This window comes from Phanerochaete carnosa (assembly GCF_000300595.1).
Source record: "Phanerochaete carnosa HHB-10118-sp unplaced genomic scaffold PHACAscaffold_12, whole genome shotgun sequence".
NCBI classification, from domain to species: Eukaryota; Fungi; Basidiomycota; class Agaricomycetes; order Polyporales; family Phanerochaetaceae; genus Phanerochaete; species Phanerochaete carnosa.
Window position 1 is genome coordinate 612629 of NW_006767639.1, and position 25530 is coordinate 638158.

The window sequence follows — 25530 nt, forward strand, 5'->3', positions numbered from 1 at the left end:
TATAATCCATAGCACCAGCTGCAGAAATCTAACGCTTGGATTTTGTTGCTATGATGAGGCAAGGGAAAGATGAGAATACCTTCTCATACTAGCCCGCCGCTAAAGCTCTGGACGCTCGACCCTCTGTGACGACATTTTGGAACTTTTACGGCAGATTCACTTTGCGGCGCCTCGCCATGCCCGTCGCCTGAAAATATCCAAGTGCTCCGGTGCGTGCTTCGCGGGACGAGACTTCGCTGACGCACGTAGATCACGATAAATTCGCCTTTCGCGCGCGGCGTGAGACCGTGCGCCTCTGTCTTCAGCTAAACTAGTGGCGCTCGGCCGCCATGTCCGAAGCCTCTACAATTCCCCAGAGCAGGCGAAGGCCCCAGCACGAGACGCGGCGCGGCGCGGGCAGCGTGCGCTATCTCGCAATGGGGCCATCCGATAGCGGCCCTTGCGTCCCTTTGCGTTCCCTTGCGTTCCCACCTTCCCGTGTGCGCGCGACGGACGCCCGAGCGAGCGGAGCGCGACGCGGGTCACGAGTCACGCCACCACGACGAGCCTGTCACTCCGAGGAGATGACAGCTCGCGGGCGCGTGCCGTGGCAGCAGCTCTCAGGATGCCCTCTTCCTCTCCCTTCCGTCTCGTCCCATCAACTCCCGCATGCGGGCGCGCCTCCCAGTCTGGCACCTTCTAGGCGTCATGTATCATGCGCCGCCAGCCCCGGAATTTTTTTTTCAGGTGCTTGGAGTCCGTGTCGGGCCTCTCACGCCTCATGAAAGGCGAGCTCTCCCCGTTTTGTCTGAGTGTTGTTCCAGAGGGGCGCTCGCGCTGCGAAACCTCTCACGCGGAGCACGCCACCTCTAGAAGGAGCGGAACTTAACGCTGCACACTACGGAGCAGTCGCTGGTGTATGTGCTCGTTTTGTTCGACATTTTCAACGCGTCTCACCTCAATGGGCCCCATCTTAGCTCGCGCCATCGCGCCGAGCCGCGGCTTCTCACGACGCCTTCTGCTGGCCTCTGCGTACCCACGGACAGAATTAGAACGCGCGTGCGCGCGCGCCCGTCGAGTGCTCGGAGGTTGCTTTCTCGCGATGCACTCCGGAATGAGGAGCGTTTGGAGGACTGCTAAAAGCCACGATACCCTTTTAGCTGGCAGCCCTAGACCCGCATTCTGCGCCTCAGCGGGGCCCGAAGCGCTAGGCTAGTCTTAATTGTTTCAATGGCATTGTCGGGCTATGCATATGCTGCCTCCCGAAACGAGTTCATATGGTACAGCCAGGGCCTTAGCTGTGACTGCCTTACTGTGCCTCAATGGAGACGTCATCACAAAACAACCGAGACATTGGGACGAGTGCACTGGTGAGAATCTCCTTAATGTGTACGTAAACGAAAAAGACAGGTACAACGCGGATACCGGCGTATGCACGCGTGAGGTATTAATTGTGTTGCGTGTGTGCCTATGTAGTAAAGTACGAGTGCGATTACGAGTGTCAACGAGCGTACGAGGTGAAAGCTCCACCTGGAGTGCGAAAAAGAAAATGCAAATGGGGTAAGTTGCCCAGCACCCGCAAGAAAACATGCTGCAAAACGATCGAGTGAGTGTCCGTTGGCGATGATGGGAGATTGCAAAGTCCGTCTACGAGAGTCCAAAAAAGTGTCCGTTTCCCACCCCCTCCGAAAATGTCTCTATGCTCAAAGTCCGTGCTGTGCGTGATGCGATGCAGAGGGCGACGACGGCGCAGCGTCGTACCCCGCTTGTGGCAAAGCCATGGGGCCTGTTCAGCGTGCCTGCGCGGAAGGCAGCGTGCGTGGTCATGAATCAGATTTGCGCCTGGCGAGCTGGATCCGCGGCAGGGCTATTCGCAACTCCTTCAGCTCGTAGACGTCTCTAGCGGCCGCAAAAGCGCGTGAATACTTGCAGCCCGCTGCGAGAACGGGCGACACTCACTGGTAGGTAAGACGTTGTGTGATTGCTGCCGGCGACCGATCCCAATCGTCCGCATAGAATATGTCTTCTTCGCCAACCTCGCAGAAGGCCACCGACTTCCGCCGCTGCATGCTGTCCATGATGGGCACGTCGCAGTCGCTTCCCTGCTCGCTGGGCGAGTCGGGAGGAGGAGAATTCCTGTCGCGGTGGTGCGCGTCGGTGGTGCACTTCAAGCAGCTCTTCATTATAGTTGCGGAATGAGTGTGAATGATCGCGTTGTCAGGTCGAAAAAAAAGTCGGTCGAATATAATCGAATTTAACAAGCGTCGGCTAGTAGGATAAAAGAGGCGTGCGCAGGACGTGTTGCAGGGATTATATCGCAGACATTCTCCCTTCGAGATGACGGTCCTGGTAAGAGGTGACTTTACGACGAGAACAGGCGCCGTCAAGAGCTCCGTCCCGTCCAGACCTGTGCCTTTTGATCTGCGCACTGATCTTCGCTCATGCCCGCCTATCGTCAAGACCTGCGTAGAGCGAGTGGCTGACCACATCCTGCAGGCTGCAGGCACTGTGTAGGTACTCAGCTGTGTCACGCACCCCATGCCGAAGACGCAAGGCATCGCTTGCGCCGCTGGGCTGGCCGTCGCGAAGGCTAGGACGTTTAGTCGCGCCACAAGGCCGTCGGGCTGGCAGTGGTCAATGCCGGAGCCGAGCGCAGTAGAAGGCACGCTCAAGAGCTTACGAATGGTTATGTGCATGACCAGGATGAGCACGCAAGTCACCTCTTGGTCGAACTGGTTGCGGGATGACCGTGCTGATGAGATTGCAGCTCAAACTATGACCACCTCTGCGTCAAAGTTTGCCAGATTGTATGCTATCTCTAATAGAACTCTATATCGCCTCGTGTCACTCTGCTCGACGCCGTTGCTTCATCCATTGGGGGGATGAGCACCACATCTGCAGACGATTCGCCCTGTTCGATGTGCTCATGACTCGAAACCCCCCACAACTTGATAGTCCCAGTATGCAGGTTATTCTATCTGCTAGCATGTGTTTCGGAGTAATACTATCTTATGTTGTCACTACTAATCCAGGGCTTCGAAGCTTCACTACGTCACCCTGCAACGGAACAGACTTGATACACGACTACCGACTGCGACTTGTTATGACAAGCTCTTTTCCCTCCCACGGATATCGCGTTATGAGAACATATCAGCAACATCCGCTGTTCAACAAGCTATCTCCAACAAGTCACGTTCTCCTGGATTCATTTTGCTCCACTCTTGGTATCTTCTAGCTTATGAGTTTGAGCCAGGTTGCGATGTTCCTGTCGCGCGAGCTGCGCAATCTTTCACAGCATGGCAACCTTCTGGTGGGGATTCGCACCATGTGGGTTCGGCCAGACTGGTATGCCAACATACCCGTATCCATCGTAACCCACGCTCAAGGGCGGAGGTACACTTTCCAGCCAAATTATACTTTCCGCACCATGCTTGCTATTGACAACGAAAATAACTTAGGTTCGCCGAGACTGACGAGTTTCGAATGACCCTGCGATGGCCATATGTCGCTTCTAGCCGCGTTCTCACAGTTCAAGTTGAGCATGTGTCTGGCGTTGCGTCTCTCCCGCTCAGGCTCGACGAAGACAGCAACAGCTAACCCTATACATAGGCGAGTGCATACGACAGACAATGCTTCTTTTGATGCTGACCCGCTCGCCACCAGATTGGTTACTTCGTATATACGAAATGCAGTGAAAAGTTCACAGGAAACCGGGTGGTCACGCTAACTTCGATGGTGACTGTGATTCGTGTCACCCGTCGTCCTCGAGTGCTCCAAGTGGTAATTCGGCCATTCTCAAGAGATGTCACATTGGCGTTGTTGCGTTCGTGTGGCACCGCAGGCAATGTCCGTACTATGCACCTCACTTGTGACTCTCACGGAAGCCCCGAGAAGCTCGTTATTGTCGAGCGCAGCGGCTGTTCTGCCTAAAGTGCGCTTTACGGTCTTATGGTACACCAAGGACACTCACGTTCAGGTTCAGATTCAGTGCATTCGGGAAGAGTGCAAGTTTCCATGGCCAGCCGGGCGGTATGAACGGAACTTGGCACAGCCTGTTATTCTTCGGTGGATAAATCGAGCGACAGCAGATCACCCGGATGTCGGTGCCGTGCACATCTATTGAGCGGAAGCTCTGTAAGTCGGCTCATCAGAGATGCGTCCTGTGAAACGCCCCGAGGTCATCGACGCTCGATGACCCTAGAGCGTGGAAGGCGGCGCGCCTTTCATGGGTACCAGCACGGCTGATGATATCAACGTCGTGACTTCGTCATCGCAGCGCGATGCCGCTGCTTGTGTGCTTTGCCGAGCCCGCACAGAAGTGTATTTGCCCCGAAGTGGCACATCCGGCATTTTCTCGAGGTTCCCGCGTCAGCGTTTTTCAAGCCTACCGGTCTGCGGGGACAAGTAGCGGCCGCTGTTGAGTCACGCATGCCGCCGCAAAATCATCCGAGAGTCTGCGGAGTGCCAAGCTGCATACTCAGCCGCAGCGCCGAGCCTTCCCCCAGCGGTGCGGATGTTTTCCATGTGGTGCGGCGACCCGAGCCGTTGGGCGGCATGGTAGAACGGCGACAGTGCAGGGCTGGTCAAAAGATTCCGCATGGGTGCGGGCCCTCGTTGACGGGCACCAAGTGTCCAGCATACCCGGTCCCTAAGGCTCTCGCGATGCTCGGGACATGTTATTTTGGAGACAAGCAGATCAAACATATCACGTCTGACATGCGCCACTACAAATCATTTCAGCCCTGAGGCCTGAGCGGTAGGTACGATAGCCTCGAAGCTTCTACAGCAGGTGTCAGCGTGCCGGCGGCTAGTGAAATGAAACGTTGCCAGTATCGATGAGACGAATGAGAGGATAGAGAAGGAATGTTATCATCTTCGAAACGCGTCCGGTGCTGTGACGATCGCATACATTGGGATTAAGCAGCGCAGGAAGCGTCCAGATAGTCGGATTACTTCGCTCGAGGGCTTGGATGTATGAGCAGCGGGCACGCCAGAGACGCATGCAGGGTGGAAGTAACCAGAACGGCCTGCGCTGATCAGGACTCCGGCAACTTGATCCAGTGTGCCATTGCAAACCTGTGCGTCGCCCAAAGCCAGCGGGAGACCCCTGTAGACAACATGATCGCATCTTTGTCCGGACGGTGAAGCTGATGGACAGGTCTTGAAGGTGGCATCGCTGGAGGAGTTTCACCCAATACGAGAAAGTTCTGCACGGGACCGGGTCAAGGATAAAGCTCGTTGTTGCCTGAAGTAGTAAAGCATGGCCGGTGCGAAGCAAGGAGATCTGCTAGCATGACGAACCGCAATAATCGAGATGCTGGATTGACCCGCAACCTGATGCAGCGTGGGTACTGCAGGGGATAACCTAGGTCATATCCGCATTTGGAACGTCAGCTGGCATCACTGCGCGACAGCCAGTGGGAGAGTCGTGCTTTACATGAGAAAAGGCGCGGCTAAGACTGGACATGGGTGCTTTTACTCACAGTACGTGCATGCGGTTGCGGTCAGCACGGCCGATATTCGCCTCCGCAAGAGCAGAACATCGTGCGCGGTTGAACCAAGAAAAACGGTAGACCTGGCCTGGCATGTAGCGTGGAAGAATTTCATACTTAGTGGCAATGTGAATCCCCTTTAATGACGGAGGGTGTAGCATGTGTTTACCTTCGTAGCTCCTATGCTTGAAATGAACCGGTGGGGGTCTGGCGACATTTTACGAGTTACTTGAAGCGAGGTAGCACTTCGTTGTGTTTGACGGCATAAGTTCAGAACTTTCATGTCTTTGGAAGGTTTAAGGGTTCAAGGTCAAAGGCAGGCCTAGTCTGGAGCCAGCCAAGAACTGGAGCTACGCCGGCGCGCTCAGCTTCGCTGCGTTGGTTGGTTTCAGCCGCTGCGCCCAGGGTCTCTTCCACAGGGAACGCCCAGGCCGACACAACTAACACAGAGATAACTGATGCAGATCTCATGAACGTGCTACTACATCCCGATATACCTGGCATGTTCCCCTAGGTGTGAGACGGCGCAAGGAAAAGGTGCCTAGGTTCGTCAGAACTCACCATTCAGAACTCACCACGACTCGCACACCCTGACAAGGACCACATCAGCAGAAGGCAAACAGAACTCTGCTATATCTCTAACGAAGGTCGGAGATATGCATGACCAAATATGCGCAACTCCAGAAGTGCATAGGGAAACTTGTCGAAATAATTAGACGAGACGAATAGTTTGAGGTTTCCCGCCTAATGGGCTGATTACATAATCACTCCCACGAGGTCGTACAGCCGTGAACGGCGGTGCACGACAACGACAGCGACGACTATACCCCTCGCCAACGCCAGCTTCTACGACAGGATGACGATCAAAAACCTGGACGGTGGGCACAGCTAAAGCGTACCCTTCATAACTTTTATACTGAATAGAGTAACCCACCAGGTTACCTCTCGGAACGCAAGCACCTGCAGACCCACCCGCTTTCGGTTCTTACGGACTCACGATTGGGTATTGATGCCTCATACTACCTGACACAACTCACGGAAACTCCCCCTTCACGAGAGCCGCTGCTGGCTGCTACTGGCGGGCTTCCGCTAGCCCTAACTCAGCGTATTGAAGCTGACCTGCGCGTGCTGGAAAAATTACGCATCAAGCCTGTCTTCGTCTTCCCTGGACTGCTCCCGAAGCGTAATGGAAAATATAACCAACAGCTACAGTATGAACAAAATGAAGCCATGAGGGACAGGCGCGAGGCGTGGGCGAAGTACGAGGCAGGGCAGGAGGAGGCGGCAACCAAGCTCTTTGAGACGCGTGGCGGACTGCACCAGTGGGACCTCTGGAGGATGGTCCTGAGGATTTTCAGACATCGAAATGTGGAGTTCATTGTCGCACCATATGTCGCTTGGGCACAAGTACGTCACCCAGAAGCTACGCTTCCGTACACAACCTCATTTTTTTCGTGTGACGCTCTCAGTTGATCTACCTGCAACGACACCCGAAGGCATACATCCACGCCATCTATGGACCAACAGACACGCTACTCTATCCTGGCCTTGAGAAGCTCGTCACGTCCCTCGATCTTACGTCGGCGAACCCTACCTTCACCCATGTTACCAAGCGAGCGATCCTGAACGACCTCAGCCTTACTGAGGACCAGTTCCTCGATCTGGGGATCTTGCTCGGCTTTGAACACTCACCTCCTTTCCCGCCCACAGTGCACGATCAGGCCTTGAAGGCTACAGTCGACATGATCAAATACTACAAGTCTGGGCATGCCGCTGTCTCCGCTTTCGCCGAGCAGCCGCAGGTGAAGCAGATGCAATACACCGACCAGTATGCCAGGACCCGTTCGATGATCAAATATTCGCTCGTCTTATCTTCAGAAGGCACTGTTATTCCGCTCCCGCTCGCGAGCCCTAACCCACAGCCGCATGGGCACTCGGGACACCACCATCATCCAACAGCGGCTGACATTCCGGTCGATCTTCACGACATCTTCACACACCGCCTCCCTGACGAGATCTACTTTTACTTATCGCGAGGACTACTGGGTCCGCAGGCGCTCGTCTGGCTGACGAGCTACCAGGTCATCGAGCAGCCCCCGCTCGATAATGGTGAGACGACGGAGTACCGTCGTTTTATCAAGGAAGTAATTACCGACGGACAGACGGGTCCGAGGGCCACGGCGCTTGCGCTGGTCTCGAGCGTCCTGAATCCATTCTGGGCTAAGAGAAACATCGTTCCGCAGTTCTGGTTCGAGCAGAGTCAGCAGAAACCGATCGCACACAATTCGCAGCAGACTGTGCAGCTGGCCGAACGCGTCGTTGGGTGGCATGTGCCGTATTCGATCGTGGAAGAGGAGCTGAGGAGACAGAATGTGAGTCTAGACTGCGGTCGCCCCTTTGCGCATACGGGACCCCAATCTAAAACCGTATCGTTTCATTTTCATTTAGTCGTCCACCATTGACTTTGCACTGTGCCTTGGGGCGACGGTGTCTGACAAGTTGGCAGCACGCACTAAGGTCAAGGCTGGCCAGACTCTGGTGCCACTGGACAAGAAAGATGAACTGGTGGCAAACGTAATTTGGCGCTTCCTCGAGCTAAGGGGGTAAGCCGCATGACATGCCTGTTACGGTCTTCCCAGGACTGATTTTGAACGTTTGACCGTTGCCCTCGGGGACGGCTGGAAACATCTGCAGCTTTTTGCTTAACACACACACGCACTCGCCCCTGGCGCGGGCGATGTATGTCGCGATCAAGACTGCGCGTGTGAACGACAAATTTCAGGACTCGTTGTACTTGTTCTTGGAATTGGTAAGGGCGGGCGTCATGCACGGCCACCTTTGGTCTGGCAGGGCGTCTAGCGGGGGACCGAGCTTCGGAACCGGTGAGGCGGGATTTTCACACATGGCGTAGCGACTCGTTTGGCTGACTATTCGCCGTGATAAAACCAGATGACGAGAAGTCATGCATGCTCTTAGTGATGCGTGTGCTTAGTATCGTCCCACTGAGCTTCAAGGTACGTCAGTTTTCTCACACAAGGCCTGCGTGCTAATGATATCCCGTTTCCCTCCAATTGTGGCCAATTACCCCTTGGAACATTCAATCCTCCGTTTCGGTTCCGTCGTGCGTAGCCGCAGCCGTGGTCTGCGCCACTGTCACGGGAGCTGCTTGTGTTCAACTCTTTCATCCGTTCGCTCACGCGGGCATTGCGCACACTGCTGGAGGTCACGTCGCTGAACGCGCTTGTCCGTCGGGACGCTAAGCAGTCGCGAGAAGACCTGCTGGACATCAACCTGTCGCTTCCCTTCCAAAGCGAAGTGAACACGGGATTCGGCGTGCTTGCCAAGGTCTACCTGGATGCGTTGACGCACATCAACAACCGTCAGCGGGTGCGAGATCCCAACGCCGAAGGCGTCAAGGAGGCCAAGGCGATGGCCCTTGAAATTTGCGAGGAGACGTTCTCCGGTGTTAAGAATCCGAAACAAGAAGTAGAGCGTGGCTTCCGCTTCTGGGACGTCGTAAGTCGCGCTTTTCGTTGCTGGAAACAGGCCAATGTTCTCACTGTCTGTCGCTTTTTCATGCACTGCAGACGCTGACCGCCATGCGGCAGTTGCATTCGGAGGGGGCGGTCCTGCGGGAACTGGTAGATCAGTTCGAGGCGGCTGAGGCGTGGCTGGCACCCATGCGACCTTAGGTGATAGCTGTTGAGTCGATGACACAAGGTCGCCGCCTTCGGGCATCATGTTCTAAGGCTCAGGGGTCACACCGCCCACACCATGCTTTCCCGGGCGAGCATGGATGTGTGAGGCACAGCCTTTCTTGACGCACATACTGGGGCAGTACATAGGCTTTACTTTTTTTATTTCGCTGACGAATTCATCGGCATGACATCTGGCGGTCGCGCTCGGACAACTCCTATGGTTGTTGCGGAGGATTTCGAAGCCAAAGAGCTTGGGCTTTCCCAGGTGGCACCGCCGGGAAATCAGGAAGACGACGATGTGAATATCTGGAAGCTTGGGCCCCGTGTAGTTTCACAGCAGACGGACGTTGCGGCTGGAGCTCGTCACAGCGGGGATGTGACAAGCGCGGTGAGAACAGAGCTCTGCAGATGTGCCGGATATGGAAAGAGCTCTCTCACCTCTGTGAGAAGGCACCGCGGAATCCCCGATGGAAATGCGAGCGCCTGAGAGGCATCGGGCGTTTGATCGGAAGCCAGAATTGGACGAATCTCAGATGCAAACTTGGGTTTCGTTTTTATCTTGATTTCCTGGCGCCTCGCAATTTCGGATCTGAGCCAAGCCTCGCTTCGCGCCCACCGATCCTCTTTGCCTCTCTCTCTCACCGGACTGCTTAAATATGCCTCCCTCTCTCCCGCCAGTTCCCCCACCGCCCCCTCCTCCTCGCCGTCGCTGACAACAGCAATGGCCGACGTTTTGGCCTTCGATGCTTTCGCCTGCTCTAACTACTTCTCTCACCGAGCCATCCCTATCCCACCCCCCGTTATGGACTGTTCCCCAAAGGTCGCCACCGGACCCGGACCCGTCTACTACCGCCAGCACGAAGTCATCCAACTCGTAGAGGTCTCCGCGCCCCCTCCGGCTCCCCATCCGTCCACCATAACCACAAGCTCTGTCCCCTCCTCGTCTGCATACACCGAGTCGTGCTCCGAAGAGTCCGTTAGCGACGAAGACGAGGAGTCTGCCGTGTCCTCGTACTGCTCCTCGGACGAGGGCGACGAGGCCACCCGTGCCTGCTACGATGACACGTACGGTACAAGGTTGAAGCGCGTCCTTGCCTGGCGGGACCGCGCTGCAAAAGCTCTAGGGGCATTTGGTATGTTCATTTCCGTCGGCTCCGCGTGGGTATCTGCTGACTTTTATCCTGCTCATACAGTGGAGTCCCCAGCACAAACTGGTGTGTCCCTCACCAAGCGCAGACTGGCTGATGACATGGTGAGTGTCCGCCTGCTCCTTGCTGTGTTTACCCAGGCCCTCATTACGACCTGCCTCCGCAGATGTCACGCCACTCAAAACAAATGGGCAAGTCACACCGCAGCCTGAGCTCCCACTCCTGCTCCGCCTGCGACAGCGACTTCCCGACACAGCAGAGCCTTCGCGAACACGCGCGGGTCTCTTCCGCAAGCGAGGCTTGCAGGGCTGCTGTCGAGTACGGATTCGAGTCATGACCGCCACGTTCTCCAGATCCGCGACTGGCACGAACCCTGTTTGGACTATACCCGCATCTATACCCACCTCATCGTGGCTCCCCATCGCATCCCACACTGCATGTATCTTTATTACTACAATTTGCCCCGGTTACGTTCACGACCTCTGACGCACATGGCTCGGCATACACTATTATTACTACTATTTCCTCACGCCATGAACACCCTGGCTTTGCACCACATTTAGTGTATTATTGTAGATAATGCAGTCGGCATACTCGCAATACACCGTTACATTATTCGAATCATTATCCGAATGCTATGCTCTGCCCCTCTCACGCCAATGCGCGTGCGCGACCTTCCCCACCCAAATGGCCAGTTTCATGTCCATATGAACGACAGGAATGGGTGCACGAGGCGCTCTGCGGTGGAGAACCAGGGCTCGTGCCCTTGCCTGAGAAAGCGAGTGGGGCTGGTGTGCTGAAGCGAGAGACAGAAATGCTCTCCGCTGCGTGACACGAACAGCTGATAGAATGTCTCTGCCGAAGCCTATTCCTGCGCTGCCCCCCGCATGCTACGCCCCTTCGAGCCAGGCGGGCATCGACTCTCGAGGGAAAGTGCTACGACGCGACATGTGGACGTCGCACAGACCCCCAGGAGCGGTAGGCCTCCCTGGCTCTTGTCCCCGCATCTGGTGGCGTCACACCACAGGAATTGTTGCTGGGAGCGCATCAGCCCGGGTTTGGGCAAGTTGAGGGGAGGCCTGCGTGATCCCACACGGCGGAGACAGGCGCACGCGCTGTCTGCTTTCTGCTCGCAACAGCTTAGCACGGGCAGTTCATCACGCTCTGCGTCCCACGGCCCTTCGCATGCGCACGAACGACAAATTAGCTCGTTTCGTGGTCCCCGTCGCCGTCTCGCAACTGCTCGAGATGCTCGTGCAGGCGATCACCAGGGCAGGAAACGGCAGAGCAGGCCACGATGCGAGGCGGCGAAGACACGCAACGCTTGCCCTGCTAAGCGCTATCGTGAGAAGATCATCCTCCCCGGCGAGCCACTTGATCACCCGTGGTATATTTGCAGGCTCGGCGGGCGAGTGCACGGTGCCCGCGAGGTCCGATGCATGCAGGAGTACGAGGCAGACAGTGCGGAGTGCTGTGCACATCGGTATCCTCGCGCTCTGGCTCCGACTTCGGTCGCCTGTTGTGTTAAAAAATATGCAAATCGTTGAGTGCGTTTGTTCGTGACGGGCGTGGGGAAAAATGCAGAGATGGAGTAGCGACTGGCACTGACGGTACCGCAATCTCAGACATGAACGCTATCACTCCAAAGGTCCCACGCAGGAAGATCGTAGCGAGGCTGCGCGACGCGAGTGATGTACTGGCATGCGCGCAGCAACAACAGTCGGTAACAACAAGGGGGGTGCGTTGAGAGCAATAAGACCGACGTCGGCCTGCGGAGGGTCCACCCTGCGACGCGGGACTTGCACCGTGGCAGAGTCCAGGGAGGACTGTATAGTCGCAGCGGTGACTGGGCTGTGCCGTAGCTGCTTACACCCCACCTTTGCTCCGCTGTCCCCCCATCAACTGCTGCGATTTGGCTTCCTGGACAAGTCAACATTGCGCAGGCGGTCAGCAAAAGTTAGCGCATAGCTGGCTTCGTGACAGGTCTTGATGGGCGCGCTCACACTGTAGTTCAGTACGACAAAATCAATGGAAAGGCTAAGGCCAAGCTAAGGATAGTGCTGCGGTCGTGGGTTTTTTGCGAGGTATAGCCGCATGAGAAGCATTTATCGCGTCGCGGACCTAGCTTCCGAAGTCGTGATTACTTCGTATCAATGTCGACCGCCCGTGTCAAGCAGGCGATCTGCGATTGTATCGCGGATTGTATGAAGTCAATATGGTAACTCGCCGGAGTAGTACCTGGAGTACAACTATCATACCGTCCAAACATCATTAAGTCCAGACTTGGCAATACCCAAAGCCTCCTCGAACGTGTCCGCGCCTGTCATCTGCGTGAGTGTCGGTGGGAAGCGCCCGCAGGTCTGCACTCACCACCGTGGCGGGCGTGCAGCCACCTCAGCTACACAGCGACCCGAAATACAAATGAGACCTAGAACGTGAGTGCAGAGGGCGGGAACAGAGACGCACAACCTGCGATGTCAAGGCCTGCCAAGGCGACGGGGCGCACGCTCGCTAGTCCCGTACCAAGGAACCGGGGTCGCTGTGGGAGGAAACGTCCCCCAGAGGCATGTCTCACAAGACCCTCAGAGGCCGCAGCATGCCGCTCGGAGCCGCAGGTGTGTAGACAGCAACCAGGATTCTCCGTAACACCCGCGAAGTAACCACGGCCGTCGAGCGGGCCTGAGTCGCGCGCCCACTCGGCGTCGGCGACTGCACACACCCTGCGGCAACTGCACCCAGGGCGAGCAGTGCCCCTCATATTTCTGCAGTGGGAATGCCGACGACCTCGGGGGGAAGGGAATCTATTGCAGTCACGTCACGCCGGGATGGCCAGGCGCGTGTGCTTCAGGATTCAGCCACCAACGATGAGCAGGCCAGGGCCCTCTTAATGCAGAGTACAGCGCTCTCACAGTCCAGCACAATTCCTCTGGCTAGTCCGATGGAGAGCGTTGATAGACAGTGCGAGACGTGGTCAGGTTGGCTCGACCCTGTCTGGACTGATTACACGTGAGAAGTCGAGTGATATTGCGCGCCGGGCAAGTCAGTTGCCGGATTCGAACCTGCTGGCCAAGGTGGACTTTGACAGAACTTGGTTTGGAACAGTTTGGAACCTCATTGGCCCTTCGGACTGGTGTGATGACGAGCCTAGCAGGGACGGTTGAGACCTACGACTGCTCGGACTCTAAAGGCAGCAATTCGGTCTCACGAAATAACAGAACGGATTATTGAGTGGGTTTGGATAAATCAATGAAACGGTCTCGGGCCGGTGTCGAAACAGGAAACTTCATTGCGTGAGCGCAGGGCATAGAGAAGCTCGACCCGGGCGCCTGTCATATCGCGAGGCGTTGTGGAGCTAGCGCCACCGGAGTCCACTTTAGGAAAGTCCTCAGGATCCCGCCTCTCCGTTCTCCCTAGGCCGCCTCGTCTTCGTCACAATCACATTGCGCAAATATTGCGCAGACAGCTACTTATTAGCACCACCTCATCTCATAAGTTCTAGTTCTGGTGGCAACAGTACAACCACTATCTAAGGTTCCTCAGCTCCTCTGCCAAGGACAGCCAAAGTGAAGACACCCACCTGCCGGTGATAATGGCGTGCCGTCCTAGGAATTGCCATACATAGCTCACAAACGAGCGTATCGCTGAGACCTGCCCATCGCCAAGAACCTATAGATAATTGTCATACTGCCGCTTTCAGACAAAGACGAACCCACGGGCTGAGTGGCATGAGAAAAGACACCTCCCAAAACGCAGCCGGCCCCCGATGGCACTGCAAACACACCAAAAGAAAGGATATCATGGCTGTGAGCACGAGACGGATCACGACATGCCCGCTTGGCCAAGTTCCGTGCGCGCGAGGCCTGGTCGGCTGATGCAGTGTATTCTCCGGATGACTCCACTGCCCAGGGCCGTCCAGACGAGTGACGGCGGGCCGCCGGTATCGGAACACACGACGCAAGGGGGGCTCAGCTCGAGTTGACGGCCGAAGATGCTGACGTTGCATCCCGCGCATCGAGCCGAAGAACACCGAGATAAGCGGCACCGCAAGTTCGCGTTCATATCAGCCCTTGGGACGATGTCTCTCGTACAGACGCAGGCGGCCGAGCAGCAAATAGCAACAGCAGCAGCAGCAGTAGGAGCGGCATCCCCCGCGAGGTATCCCCGCGATCTCACCAACACCAGTGGGAAGAAAAAATGCGCAGTGCCAAGGATGCTGCGACGGACGCCGCGGCGAAGTCGCCCAGCGGGACGGACGGACACAGTGAGAAGGCGGGGGAGGGGGTTGGGCGGGGAACTTGCCGGGGGCTGTCGCCTCGCGGCCGCGCGGGCCTGTGCCTCCGAGGGCTGGCACGCACTGCCCGAACGGGTGGATGCGCGGTGGGGAGGGGAGATGGCCACGGCCGCGGGCGAGCGAAGGCTATCTCGAGAACGGGCAATTCGCCAGAGGAGATCGCGAAGGCGGGACCCTTGGCCGCCACGCGCCCGCCTGGAGGCAGCCCTCAAGTTCCAAGGTGCCCTGCAACCCCCCCTCGTCCGAACGCGGCGGGAGGCGAATGGAAGCCCGTGTGCGACTATCGATTGAAACCTGATCCATATAAGGCCATGCCCGCAAATAAAGCGAAATACCCACGGTTTATGATGAGCTTCGACGAAGCGGTGCTCTGTGAAGGGTTCGGACGAAGGTGAGCATCTTGGGATCGCGAAAGTAGGGTTTGTACACGTACACGTACTCACGGAGGAATGACGGGGAAAGGGTGTTTCCTGTGGTGGGGCCTCCGAGTTGCACACTGCACAGGCCGTTGAAAGGAAACATGGTGACGCTTCGCAGCGATGAGAGCGGCGGTCCCAAGGAAGTGGGTGGTGGCCAATTTGTTCCTGGAAGCAGATTGTGGCGGGCCGGGAATTGTTCCTGATGATAGCGAGCGAAACGTCTGGCGAACGTCCAAGCCATCATCGCACAGGCACCTGACGCGACGTACCATATAGAAATCATGACGCAGACCGAGGGAAATTATATACCTGAATGCGAGACTTTGCTCTAAGGTACGGCTTGTCTTGTTCTAATGTCGCGATAGTCGTTACAGCCGTTTCGTGCCGTGCACAAGTTCGCACTCGGTCGCGACGGTCGTCGGGTGACACGTACAACCCGGGCATGCGCTCTCGCGCGCCTGAGAGGCGAGCAGCGAAAACTCGTCGTAAGCTCGGGACGCTCACTAGCAACAATATGTAAATGAGACACATTGGAACATTCGCGACGACGACCTCAGTGAGCACAAGACCAACACAACAGATCCCACCTGCGAGGCAACGCGCGCGCTCAGTATCTCCTGGAACCACGCCCACCGTCCCTCGGCCGGACCACCCTTCGCTTTTCCCTGACCTCCTCTTTCGCCTTCGCGCTTCGCTGCCGCGGGTCGATTACCTCATAGTCACGCTCAGCCTTCAAGACTTCCTCAGCGTTGTCCTTCGGGAAATGCAGCGCATGGCCCAGGAATCCGGTGTCGTCATCGACCTCCACCCCAGGGTCCTCCTCGCCAAGCACGGCGGCATCCTCGCCCTTGGCAACGTTCTCCTCTGCAGGCCCGTCCTCAGACCCGGGCGCGATGCGCTTAAGCTTGAGCTTGGAGCGGAAGCCCTCGAGGGCGGCGAGCACGTCGTCCTCGCCCTTGGCGCGCTTGCCGTCCTTGGTCTTCTTGTGCACGCCGCGCGCGCCCGCGTACTTGGCCATCTCCTCCTCGAGGAGCGACTTCTTCGGCCGCTTCTTCGCACGCTCGTCGTCGTCGTCGCTGTCCTCGCCGCGCGCCTTGCGCGACAGCTTCCTGATCTCGGCCTCCATCTTCTCGATCTCGGACTGGCGCGAGGTGCTGAGGGGTCGTACGTCAGCCAAGCGGGCGTGCACGCACGCATTCGCGGGTCTGCTGACGGAAACCTTACCTTGCTGCTGCCTTTTCCTGGGCATGTCTCTCCCTGATCTTCGTTATGTCATCGCCGTCCGTCCGCGAGGGTTTCCTGGGGTTGTCAGCATCAGGTGCGGGGACCGGGGTGTCCTTCGGTTTGGAAGGCTTCTGTTTGGGCGGCAGGCCTGGGACAGCTGTCAAGGGCGTCGGCGGCTCGACATCGACCACTACAGATAGAGCACCTATTCAGAAACAGCGGACTCAGCCAAAATGATTGACGCACGGTCAGGACGGACGATTGGCTTCTTCTTGATTAGTATAGGTTCCTCCTCGGCGCCTTCATCAGCACCGAAGCTCAAGAGCTTGACGTCTCTGCAAGGAAAGATCATAAGACTGGCATCCCGTAGCTGCCGAGCAAACTGACTTTTTGGCTCCTCGTCGCCGCTGCTCCTCTTCCCGTTCACGCTGAGCTTGTTCGCGCGCTCGTTGCTGGGCTCGCTTCTCCTCAGCGGTAATCCGCGGATGATATCTGGGAAAGGATTGTCGGCTATCCGTATCGTCTTGATCTTTGGTGGACTGTAAACCAAGTCAGCGGGATTTTTGGCCGGATGACTAGACAGACATACTATAATGGGCGCTCATTCTCATCAACCTCTAGCAAAGTCAATCACTGTGGTAGACAGATGAGCTAACAGATGGGCTCACCCATGCCACCAATTTTCAAAACATCTACAGCAAATGTTCTTAGTTACGGTCAGAATGGAAGTAGCTGCATGCCTTACTGTAGATTGTATCACCGATTACCCGACCAAAGAGTGTGTGCTTTCCGTGCAACTCATCAGCTCTGTCTGGAACAATTCTCGTGAACACCTGTATCTTGAAATAGTGAAAGCAAGACAGACCAAGAGTGACGAAGAACTGCGAGTCATTCGAGTTCTTGGTGCCGTTATTCGCCATGGCGACCAGCCCGCGATGGGCAAAGCGCAAACGCGGATGGATCTCATCCTCGAAAGGTTCTACAACGCAAAGACTAAGCACAGCAACATGGATGGCGGTGTTAAAGTACGTGCCTCCGTATACGGACTCTCCACCGCCTCCAGTACCCGTCTTGTCGCCAGTCTGTACGAGGAAGTTGGATACTATGCTGCGTAGCTGTGAGCCATCACACAGTCATGATTCGAGAAGCAAGAGCCGCACCGGTGAAAGATAACGCCGTCATAGTATCCTGATATTGCGCCTCAGGGTCACAACGAGGACGTTGGCAAGAGGATTGCGCTCACCTTCCATCGCAAGTTGAATGAAGTTGCGACATGTCTTTGGTGTTTCCTGGTCATCTGGCGTGGGCTTCAGGCGCAACAAATAATTTTTTTGAAGACGCACTTTCGACCACAATTCAATGTCGATTTCTCCTGCTGTCGTGTCGATGATTACTCGACCCCGGGTGGGCAGCGCCATGGCCGTTCGAGCGCAGTCCTGGATGACGATCACCGGCGGGCGTTCCCCGAGGGGTTGTTCTGTTCTTGCACGTGAGACGCACGTGGCGCCGGCGGCCCATGCATCTCGGCTCTCCTGATGCCCCATCTCCACCAAAACCACCACCGTCCGAGACAAGACAGTCTCCCTCTCGTCGCTCTCCTACCACATCGCTCGACATGGCTTCCAAGGCTGCTCACAAGAGGGTCTGTCTCCTCCATGCTTTTCCCCCAGAATTATTCTCATTTTTGCCCTGCGAAACACAGCTTACAAAGGAATATGTTGCTATGCAGCGCGAGCCTCCTCCGTTCGTCTGGGCAGTGCCAGATGAGAAGAACATCCTGACTTGTGCGTATTCCTCCTCTGCGTCCTTGGCTGTTACTGACATGTCTCCCAGGGAACTACATCATCGTATGTCCATCCTTGGAATCTCTGAACCTGTGTTGATCTTCCCCCAGCGCGGCCCACCCGACTCACCCTTCGCTGGCGGAGAGTATCACGGTGTCCTCCTCTTTCCGTCCGAATATCCCTTCAAGCCTCCAGGTATCAAGGTATTCAACTTCGTTGCTCCACACTAGTAGGGGATGTACTGAAGTTACGGCAGATGATGACTCCTTCAGGCCGCTTCCAACCAGACCGCAAGATCTGCTTCTCCATGTCCGACTTTCACCCAGGAACTGTGAGCACTCTGCATCTATGCCAGCTGTCGTGCATACTAACCACGGCTATCAGTGGAATCCAGCTTGGAGCGTCGCCACCATGCAAGTCACGATCTCTCGGTTTATCCACGGCTGTGCTAATCTTGCTGATAATCAGATTGACCGGCCTGTTGTCGTTCATGCTCTCCGACGAGATGACCACCGGATCAGTGACGACCAGTGATGCGGAGAAGCGTGCTTATGCGGCTCGTAGCCATTCGTGGAATATCGAACAGCGGCGGTTCAGAGAGGCATTCCCTGATGTGTGTCCTACTTTCAATGCTTCGAGAGGAACGCAGCTGACTAGCATATACCCCGTAGCACTGCACACCGACTCCGCGCGATGTGCCAAACATGGGTATGAAGGAACGAGGAAAACCCTCCAAGCCCGAAGCGGAGCCGGCCCCTGCTTCTCCACGTACTGCTCCTAGCTCCCCTGTGTCTCCGTCGCTGACGGCGCAGACACCCACCACCCCTTCTTCGTCAACACCTGCGACACCGCTGCTCAACAGCCGCGAATCCTCCAGCTCGCCGGAGAGCAATGTGCCAGCACTGGGTACAGCCACCGGCGGCTGGACAACCTCAATTCGGCAACTCGTTTGGGAGAAATGGCGCTGGGGTGTTGTCCTCGTTTTGGCTGTGCTCGTCTCTCGTCTTTCCTCCAGCTAAAAGTTGGACTCTCATGGACCAAGAAAGGGCTCTTTGATGTTCTCAATACCAATTAAACACGTTCATGACATGGCCACATAGGCTTTACAACTCTCCTTCGTAGGTTTCATCTGGATCTTCTCTCTAAATCAGCACTGCACAATCGTTACCACTCTTCCTATCCATTCTGTCTCGTGGGCTGTACCAGTACTATCTTACAGACTATCGTGTTCTGGGTGTGTAATGTGTAAAATATCTTTTCTGAGACTGAAATACAACTTGGCTGTTTTTGCGCACGGAATTTCACATGTACAGAGCCTCGACATTGCTTGCTTCTCGCTTGTCGTCCCAGAGTTTCCCGAGCGGCGCATCGACACCCTCTACGAGGTCCTTGACCGCATCCCAGATGACATCACGGACGGCCTCCTCGGGCTCGTCCGCATCGACGACCTCCCAGCGCCCGCCGGCGGCCTCGACCTGGTCGCCGATGCGCACGAAGACGTCGCGGACGCGCCGCTGCACGTCCTCGCGCTCGTAGCGCTCCGCGCCGTACCCGCCGCGCCGCTGAGCCGCGTCCGCGGAGACGTCGAGGAAGAGCGTCACGTCGGGCGCGGGCAGGCCCGCGTCGGGCGTGCGGCACCAGTCGTACGCGAGCAGCGGGTACCCCTGCGAGCCCGGCCGCACCTTGCTCGCCGAGAAGGCGAGTCCCGAGAACGCGTACCGGTCGCAGACGACGGTCTCCCCCGCGCGCAGCGCCTGCTCGATGGACGGCCTGGACGGGCGCGGTGTCAGCAGGGGGTGTGTGTGTGTGCATGCGAGAGGAAGAGAGAGAAAGGGGGACGCACGCGAGCTCCCAGCGGTTGGCGGAGAAGAGCAGGTGGATCGCGTGGTCGTCGAGCTCGCTCTCCGAGCGCAGGTACGCGTCGATCATCTTCCCGATGGGCGTCGTCCGGTCTTCAATGTCGCCGTGCGGAAGAGAAGTCAGAGCGAGAGGGGACAGTACAGGGTGTGGGTGTAAGCAGCACAAGGCGTGAGGACGACGGCTCGTGGAGGGGGGCGGGAAGGTGCTGACCGGGAAACCTGATGAGCTTCGCCGAGACCTGCGCGTCCTGCAGTCGACGCAGCAGCGTCGCGGCCTGTGTGCTCTTGCCGGACCTGTCGAGCCCTTCGATGACGATGAAGGCACCGCGTTTTGGCATGGCGGGCGTGTGGGGAAAAGGTGGTGGTGGTGGAGGTGGTGGTGGTGGAGAGCAGACACGCGTCCTAAGTAAAGCGCGCTTGAGTACTTGATATTTGATTCTAGACCTACTGCATATTTCATGACCTTTCGCCGTAAACGTGACAAGCCGGAAAATCTAGCTCTACTACAGTACTCTGCTCGAGATGTGAGCGCCACAGACAGGGCCTATTCAAGTGCTCCATTGGTGAGAGCTGGCTGAAGCTGATGGTGGCAGCAGGGGCCGCCGCAACTTGAAGGAGCAATGACAATGACCAAGGTCCGCAAGAACTCCATGCTTCATGTGAGCTTCTCGCATCGAAGACTGGAGGTCGTGGTGATAACAAAAAGGCATAGCAAGCACTACAGCACGATATTCAGTGTCGAACCCGTATATATGGGATCTTCGTGGCGCCTTTACAATCTAATGCGGCTGTATAACGTATTTTTCGTTCGCACACAGCAGTAAAAACTCTCTAAGGTTATGTAATATGAGCTGTATACGTTAGAGGTCTCAGGACGTCGAATTAATTATTTTACCTCAGGAAGGGCCGGACTGGCGGAGGCAAAACAAGGTGTCTCACTTCCAGCACTTTTGCTTGATAAGCACTCGTTCGACCTTTCTATCACAACCATGTCTGAGTTCAAGCTCCCACCATGCAACGCGGCCTTGCAGTGGGCCAGTCACTCTATCCAAAATGCCTACGATCTAGTGCTGGCTGCTGAGGAAGACCGAGGCGTCACTGCAAGCTTGGCCAACAAGTCGCACGTCATGAACGTATGAACGCTAGGGTGGTTGGCTTTCTAATGATCAATTTCCACAAGTACAGACGGCTGCTGGAAGATACACCTGTCGAACGCATCGCTCTCGGGATTGTCTCGCCGGGTAAAGGCCCATCAGAAGTCGTCTACCAGGTTGGCAGGCTGTACCGCGAGTGCCTCCTCGGAGCGTGTACGTACACTGTCTCGTCCCTAACACTTTGCGCGTGTTCTAATGGCGAACATTTCGAAGCTCAAAAGGCCCTATTCCCCGCCCTTACGACTACCCATCTCACCGAGTTTTCGATACTCAAGAAGATTTGGTTAGTTCTTGCCTGGACATGTATGCAAATGACTATGAATCGGCGAAGGAGCAGGTGGGTAGTAAGCTCTATTGGCTATTCATGATTCACAGACATGCTTGATACCCAGGCTTCAGTTCGTGATGGGTTTCGTTGCATGGTGTCAAAGTACTTCGACGCGTCATCCTTCCACCACAGCCCCTACCCTAAACGTACGGTTCTAGTGTCGAAAGGTACGATGGCCTCTACTCAGTATTGTCATATAATGTCCGAAGCGTCGGCGGAAGACAACAATCTGTACGATCCGGCCCAACGACAGAGGGTACGTGGTGCCATTCCATTTCTGATTACGCAGGCTCTCGACTGAACGCCACAACAGGGGCAGCATGCGACAAGCGGATTGACTATTGTGAGTTCGCTTGGACTCACGGATCTTGTCTCCAATTTCTATGCGGGCGGCACGACTCACGACCTTTCCAGCATTCTGATTCTGTGGCGCGAGTTGTATCAAAGCTTTGATGGGCTGGAGTTCTGACTTGAACCGACAGACACTCCTCCGCACGAGGTACGTTTATTCAGTCCGAGTTTTACTATTGGCATTGACTCGCGGCTTGTGTAGTATGTACCCCGTGCACATCATCGCTTCGTCGTATCCAAATCCCTTTTGGATCACTCCGTCTGCTTCGAAGCCGGGCCAATCCCAGAAGCGAACCATCTCCTCTACCTGACCCGCGTCTGCTCGCGATTCGCGCGGCATGTGCGCAAACGGTGCACTTGTTGGAGCTCGATGGAATACTTCTGCAGGTTGAACAACGATCTCGAAAACACCAATATGCTCGCTCAGAACGGGTCGTCCGCTGTTCTCCTCACTCAAGCTATCAAACGGGCGTCCGTCATGTCTGTGACAGCTTGAGCTAGGGTTCCTCAATGGCCTTATCCTCAGGCCCGCTGTCTATTCGTGCGCACCCTATCCTGATTTACATGTAACTTGATCACAAGCTGTTTTGGTTTTACACAGACAGTGCTTTGATGCTTCAGCCGTATGTGCAACGCTTGCATATCAAAGAGCATAGTTGTATTACACACACCCTCAACAGGGTTTGGCCAATCTTTGACGTGTGCCGCTTATCCCGAGCGGCGCTAGGGTAGGTATCAGAACAAGCCAGCTGTCGACTGAAGGATGTGACGATCAGGTCAGGAAGTCTGAACGGCATGCACTCGGGTGGCAATATGGATCTATGCGTACGGCAACGAGATCCAGTGGGATGTCTCTTCTAGAATTCCCATTTCCTCTACAGGAGTTGGGTAGTCGGCCTGGGGCAGCTGTGTTCAGAGGCACTCCATTCATGCCCATCTTTAATCCCAGTCTTTGAGGCCGACTGGCCCGTCTTCAGAAGTTGCTATCGATTGGGTTCATAGTGAAGTGGCGCATCTCGCTGATTGCTAGAGTCATGCTCGCTTGTATCAGAGGGCACAGTGACGGGCCTAACTTGAACGTCTTAGGATATATCGAATGTGCTAAGACTTTCAAGTGGAACCCGTCATTTGTACTAGTACCCAGATTCATCCTCGAGCCACTGCTGATTTTTTTCAGGATTAACTGGTAGATGGCCGGCCGAGAGGGTTCTTAAAGCTTGAGAACGTCAAGCGTAACCAAGGGTGATGAGAAACTATGAAAAGATAAATGGTTCCGAACCTTCTACGGTGCGCCACAAAAGTAATCGGAAGAAAGCTAAAACTCATAGAGAATGTGGTGATCACGACACAGGGGCGCAAAATACAGCTCCCTCAAGCAAGCACGCAGCCGTAGTTAATTCTGCTTTCAGTCTCTTGCAAATTTCCGACTCGATCCAAAATGTTCAATGTATCGATAGAGCTCCTGAGCAACCGCGTGTGACGTTAGAAAATCCTGCTACCACATAGTACACGGCGATCAGAAACAAGCACATGCTGTCTGCGGTCTCTACTCCGTGTCAAAGACCAGGCATCGGACCTCGATGCTCTCCCGGTAAGGCGCATCCTTAGGACTAGTCTTGTCGAGGAATGCGGAATGCGGAGTGAACCGCGCGCGGTCCACCTCTGAGTCGTAGCACTTAATGAGCGTGACCTCATCTGGAGTCTGATCCGAAAGGTAATACCGCTTGTGGTTCGGGTTGTAGCGGAGGGCATAGACGCCTGCACCACATCGAAGACTTATGAGTGAAACTTGGAGGCTGCGCACGAGAGATACGTACCTGAATTAGTGCGCTGGTCGGGATGAATGAAGGGAACAGAAACAAGATCGTGTTCTTTATCGATTGTGCGCCAGTCCGACGCAGCAAGCGGGTTGTGTGCCACAGGATTGCGAATGGGGCGCCAGACATTAATGATACGAACGCGTCCCTTCAAGAGGCGTTCAGCTTCGTCACCGAGGTGACGGTGGACACGCCCGACGGCCGCCTCGAGAGTCTGGTCGACATGAATGAACACCTGTAGATAGCTTAAGCGTGTGCACCAGCTCATGCAACGTAAGTCGACTTACGGCAGCTCCATGGATGTTCTTGCCTGGCGGACTAACAAAGTCCGGCTCAGCGCAGCGGAGAATGTGGCCGAACACGAAGACTCTCTTCGCACCGATCTCCTTCTTTAGCAGCTCCTCCACCTCCTTGTAGTACGCATCCTTGATCCTCTCCTCGTCCTCAAAGTCCTTCTCTTGGCTCACGTACTCGGCGAACTGGAAGCCGGACTTGTCGAGAGAGAGGTCGTACTCTTTCTCCTTGCCACGAGCATCGCGAACGACAACGTCGCGCGGCTCACGGCCGAGGTTGTCCTTCTTTATTCCGGCCGGAGGCTCTCCGACATAAATACGGGGAGCCTCGTCGGTTTCCGGGTCGGGGATAAAGTAGTTCAGAGTGGTCGGGACATCGCGGAGTGCGAGGACTGCGACGGTCATCGTGAGGGTTGGATGGGGTTAAAGTTGTTGATACGAGTGGCTGGCCTCACAACGTAGAGGCTTGAAAGCCGGGAATAGACCTAAAACCCTTAAGTATGCGTCCGGCCAACTCCTGCATCAATCAGCAGAGTGCTCTGTAAGGCACCAAAATACGAACTGCCTTCTCAAACACTGAGGGCTATGCCGCCAGCTTGTTTCAACAAGGCTTATTCGTATAGCACAGTGGTAATCCCGAGTCGCGATGAGGCAAACGCCGGCCACGGGTGCATGGTAAGCGCAGCACAAAACCCGGGAAAGTACATGCCGACTCGAAGCACTGCTTCTTGCCAGTAGGCATATTTCGAGGGAAATGACTAATCTTCAAGTTCTCGCAGCAGATAATTCTGGTGTTATATAAAGCTTCACCTCTGCACTGGTAACGCCAAACTGAAGGCGAGTCCAAGCAGCTCCGACGCAGTCGCGCTTCAAACCAGGAACGACATGCCCCGGCCTCTGAGAGCGAACGTGAGCGACAATCAACCTTAGACACCTTGATATGCTCGGGCCAAACTACCCACTGTACTTCCGACAATCCTTCTGATGCCCACCGTTCTCCCAGTCACTGGAATATAACACAGTCAGAATTACCAACGCGCCGAGGACAACAGGTCAGAGCTAGCACATACTTCTTTTGGCACCTGGGCCCGCAATATGCGACGACCCAGCAGCCTTTACATATCTTCATTCTATGCGCGGGCTTATGGACGCTGCACAGACACTCGCCCCACCCGCACCGCTGCAACACTTCGAACGCAGCCTCGTCCGCCTCCATATCTGGCACCGGCGGGATGAGATCTCCCACTCTTTGCCACAAGAGCGAGAAGCGCTTCCAGCCTTTGTCTCGCTGTACAAGCCGGCTGCGGTTGAGTTGGCTCGTCGTCGCCTGCCAGGCTCTCAGTGTATGGCGCCGTATTGCCACCATCTTCGGCGTGTCGTCTTTTCCAGACTGATAAAGCTGACGGAATCGTTGAAGACACCAGCTAACAAACGCGATCAGCTGCGCTGCAAGAGATGTCAGCTGATTGACTGTCGTGCTAGTGGCTTCGTGCACACCGAAAGATTCGACTTCGCCGCTCTTTTCCATGTACACCATGCAGTAATGGCACAATAAGCCAAAGAACCCGTAAGTATGCGTATCCGAGATCGATACCTTTGTTCCGTCTCGCCTGGGATAACCGATAGTCAGCGATCGAATAAAGAAACTACAAAGCGGATGGAGGTAACAAACACGATAGTGCCCAAGATCCCC

General features: G+C 55.7%; 10 protein-coding genes across 10 annotated transcripts in view; 4 read left to right on the top strand and 6 right to left on the bottom strand.

Moving 5' to 3' along the window:
• Positions 1–1355: 1355 nt before the first annotated feature.
• PHACADRAFT_264660 (uncharacterized protein) lies at positions 1356–2337 on the bottom strand. The gene is made up of 2 exons (XM_007401240.1): positions 1939–2337; positions 1356–1878 (listed from the first exon to the last, which is right to left on the bottom strand). Exons 1-2 carry the CDS (start codon positions 2160–2162, stop codon positions 1803–1805), a joined length of 300 nt encoding a protein of 99 aa, XP_007401302.1. The 5' UTR covers positions 2163–2337; the 3' UTR covers positions 1356–1802.
• A 3973-nt stretch (positions 2338–6310) lies between these two features.
• PHACADRAFT_264662 (uncharacterized protein) lies at positions 6311–9353 on the top strand. The gene is made up of 8 exons (XM_007401241.1): positions 6311–6349; positions 6409–6878; positions 6941–7843; positions 7920–8074; positions 8166–8353; positions 8421–8485; positions 8601–8987; positions 9059–9353. Exons 1-8 carry the CDS (start codon positions 6328–6330, stop codon positions 9161–9163), a joined length of 2295 nt encoding a protein of 764 aa, XP_007401303.1. The 5' UTR covers positions 6311–6327; the 3' UTR covers positions 9164–9353.
• A 280-nt stretch (positions 9354–9633) lies between these two features.
• Positions 9634–11019, top strand: PHACADRAFT_264663 (uncharacterized protein). Its single transcript, XM_007401242.1, has one exon. It carries the CDS (start codon positions 9891–9893, stop codon positions 10527–10529), a length of 639 nt encoding a protein of 212 aa, XP_007401304.1. The 5' UTR covers positions 9634–9890; the 3' UTR covers positions 10530–11019.
• Positions 11020–15031: 4012 nt separating this feature from the next.
• Positions 15032–15357, bottom strand: PHACADRAFT_264664 (uncharacterized protein). Its single transcript, XM_007401243.1, has one exon. The coding sequence runs from the start codon at positions 15297–15299 to the stop codon at positions 15048–15050; it is 252 nt and encodes an 83-aa protein (XP_007401305.1). The 5' UTR covers positions 15300–15357; the 3' UTR covers positions 15032–15047.
• Positions 15358–15499: 142 nt separating this feature from the next.
• Positions 15500–17678, bottom strand: PHACADRAFT_264666 (uncharacterized protein). Its single transcript, XM_007401244.1, has 10 exons — positions 17595–17678; positions 17495–17540; positions 17412–17439; positions 17285–17358; positions 17117–17230; positions 16997–17062; positions 16639–16780; positions 16498–16586; positions 16252–16441; positions 15500–16181 (listed from the first exon to the last, which is right to left on the bottom strand). Exons 2-10 carry the CDS (start codon positions 17499–17501, stop codon positions 15635–15637), a joined length of 1257 nt encoding a protein of 418 aa, XP_007401306.1. The 5' UTR covers positions 17502–17540; positions 17595–17678; the 3' UTR covers positions 15500–15634.
• Positions 17679–17788: 110 nt separating this feature from the next.
• On the top strand, positions 17789–20232 carry PHACADRAFT_153491 (uncharacterized protein). The gene is made up of 10 exons (XM_007401245.1): positions 17789–17893; positions 17954–18035; positions 18085–18098; positions 18146–18238; positions 18292–18366; positions 18420–18466; positions 18504–18648; positions 18707–19805; positions 19879–19987; positions 20106–20232. Exons 1-8 carry the CDS (start codon positions 17867–17869, stop codon positions 19052–19054), a joined length of 831 nt encoding a protein of 276 aa, XP_007401307.1. The 5' UTR covers positions 17789–17866; the 3' UTR covers positions 19055–19805; positions 19879–19987; positions 20106–20232.
• Positions 20233–21247: 1015 nt separating this feature from the next.
• On the top strand, positions 21248–21845 carry PHACADRAFT_105685 (uncharacterized protein; the record flags this gene model as incomplete). Its single annotated transcript, XM_007401246.1, has 3 exons — positions 21248–21385; positions 21441–21632; positions 21696–21845. Coding segments are annotated over 3 exons (480 nt in total), but the record flags the coding sequence as incomplete, so codon positions are not given.
• Positions 21846–22396: 551 nt separating this feature from the next.
• Positions 22397–22825, bottom strand: PHACADRAFT_264669 (uncharacterized protein; the record flags this gene model as incomplete). Its single annotated transcript, XM_007401247.1, has 1 exon — positions 22397–22825. A coding segment is annotated over exon 1 (160 nt), but the record flags the coding sequence as incomplete, so codon positions are not given.
• A 448-nt stretch (positions 22826–23273) lies between these two features.
• PHACADRAFT_200962 (uncharacterized protein) lies at positions 23274–24242 on the bottom strand (the record flags this gene model as incomplete). Its single annotated transcript, XM_007401248.1, has 3 exons — positions 23274–23485; positions 23545–23779; positions 23832–24242. 3 exons carry the CDS (start codon positions 24240–24242, stop codon positions 23274–23276), a joined length of 858 nt encoding a protein of 285 aa, XP_007401310.1.
• Positions 24243–24259: 17 nt separating this feature from the next.
• Positions 24260–25530, bottom strand: part of PHACADRAFT_264672 (uncharacterized protein) — a 1808-nt gene continuing 537 nt past the window's right edge. The window contains exons 3-4 of the mRNA XM_007401249.1: positions 24908–25283; positions 24260–24843 (exon numbers count right to left, since the gene is read on the bottom strand). Of these exons, the coding sequence (XP_007401311.1) occupies positions 24792–24843; positions 24908–25283 (428 nt within the window). The 3' untranslated portion in view covers positions 24260–24791. The remainder of the gene's footprint in view (positions 24844–24907; positions 25284–25530) is intronic.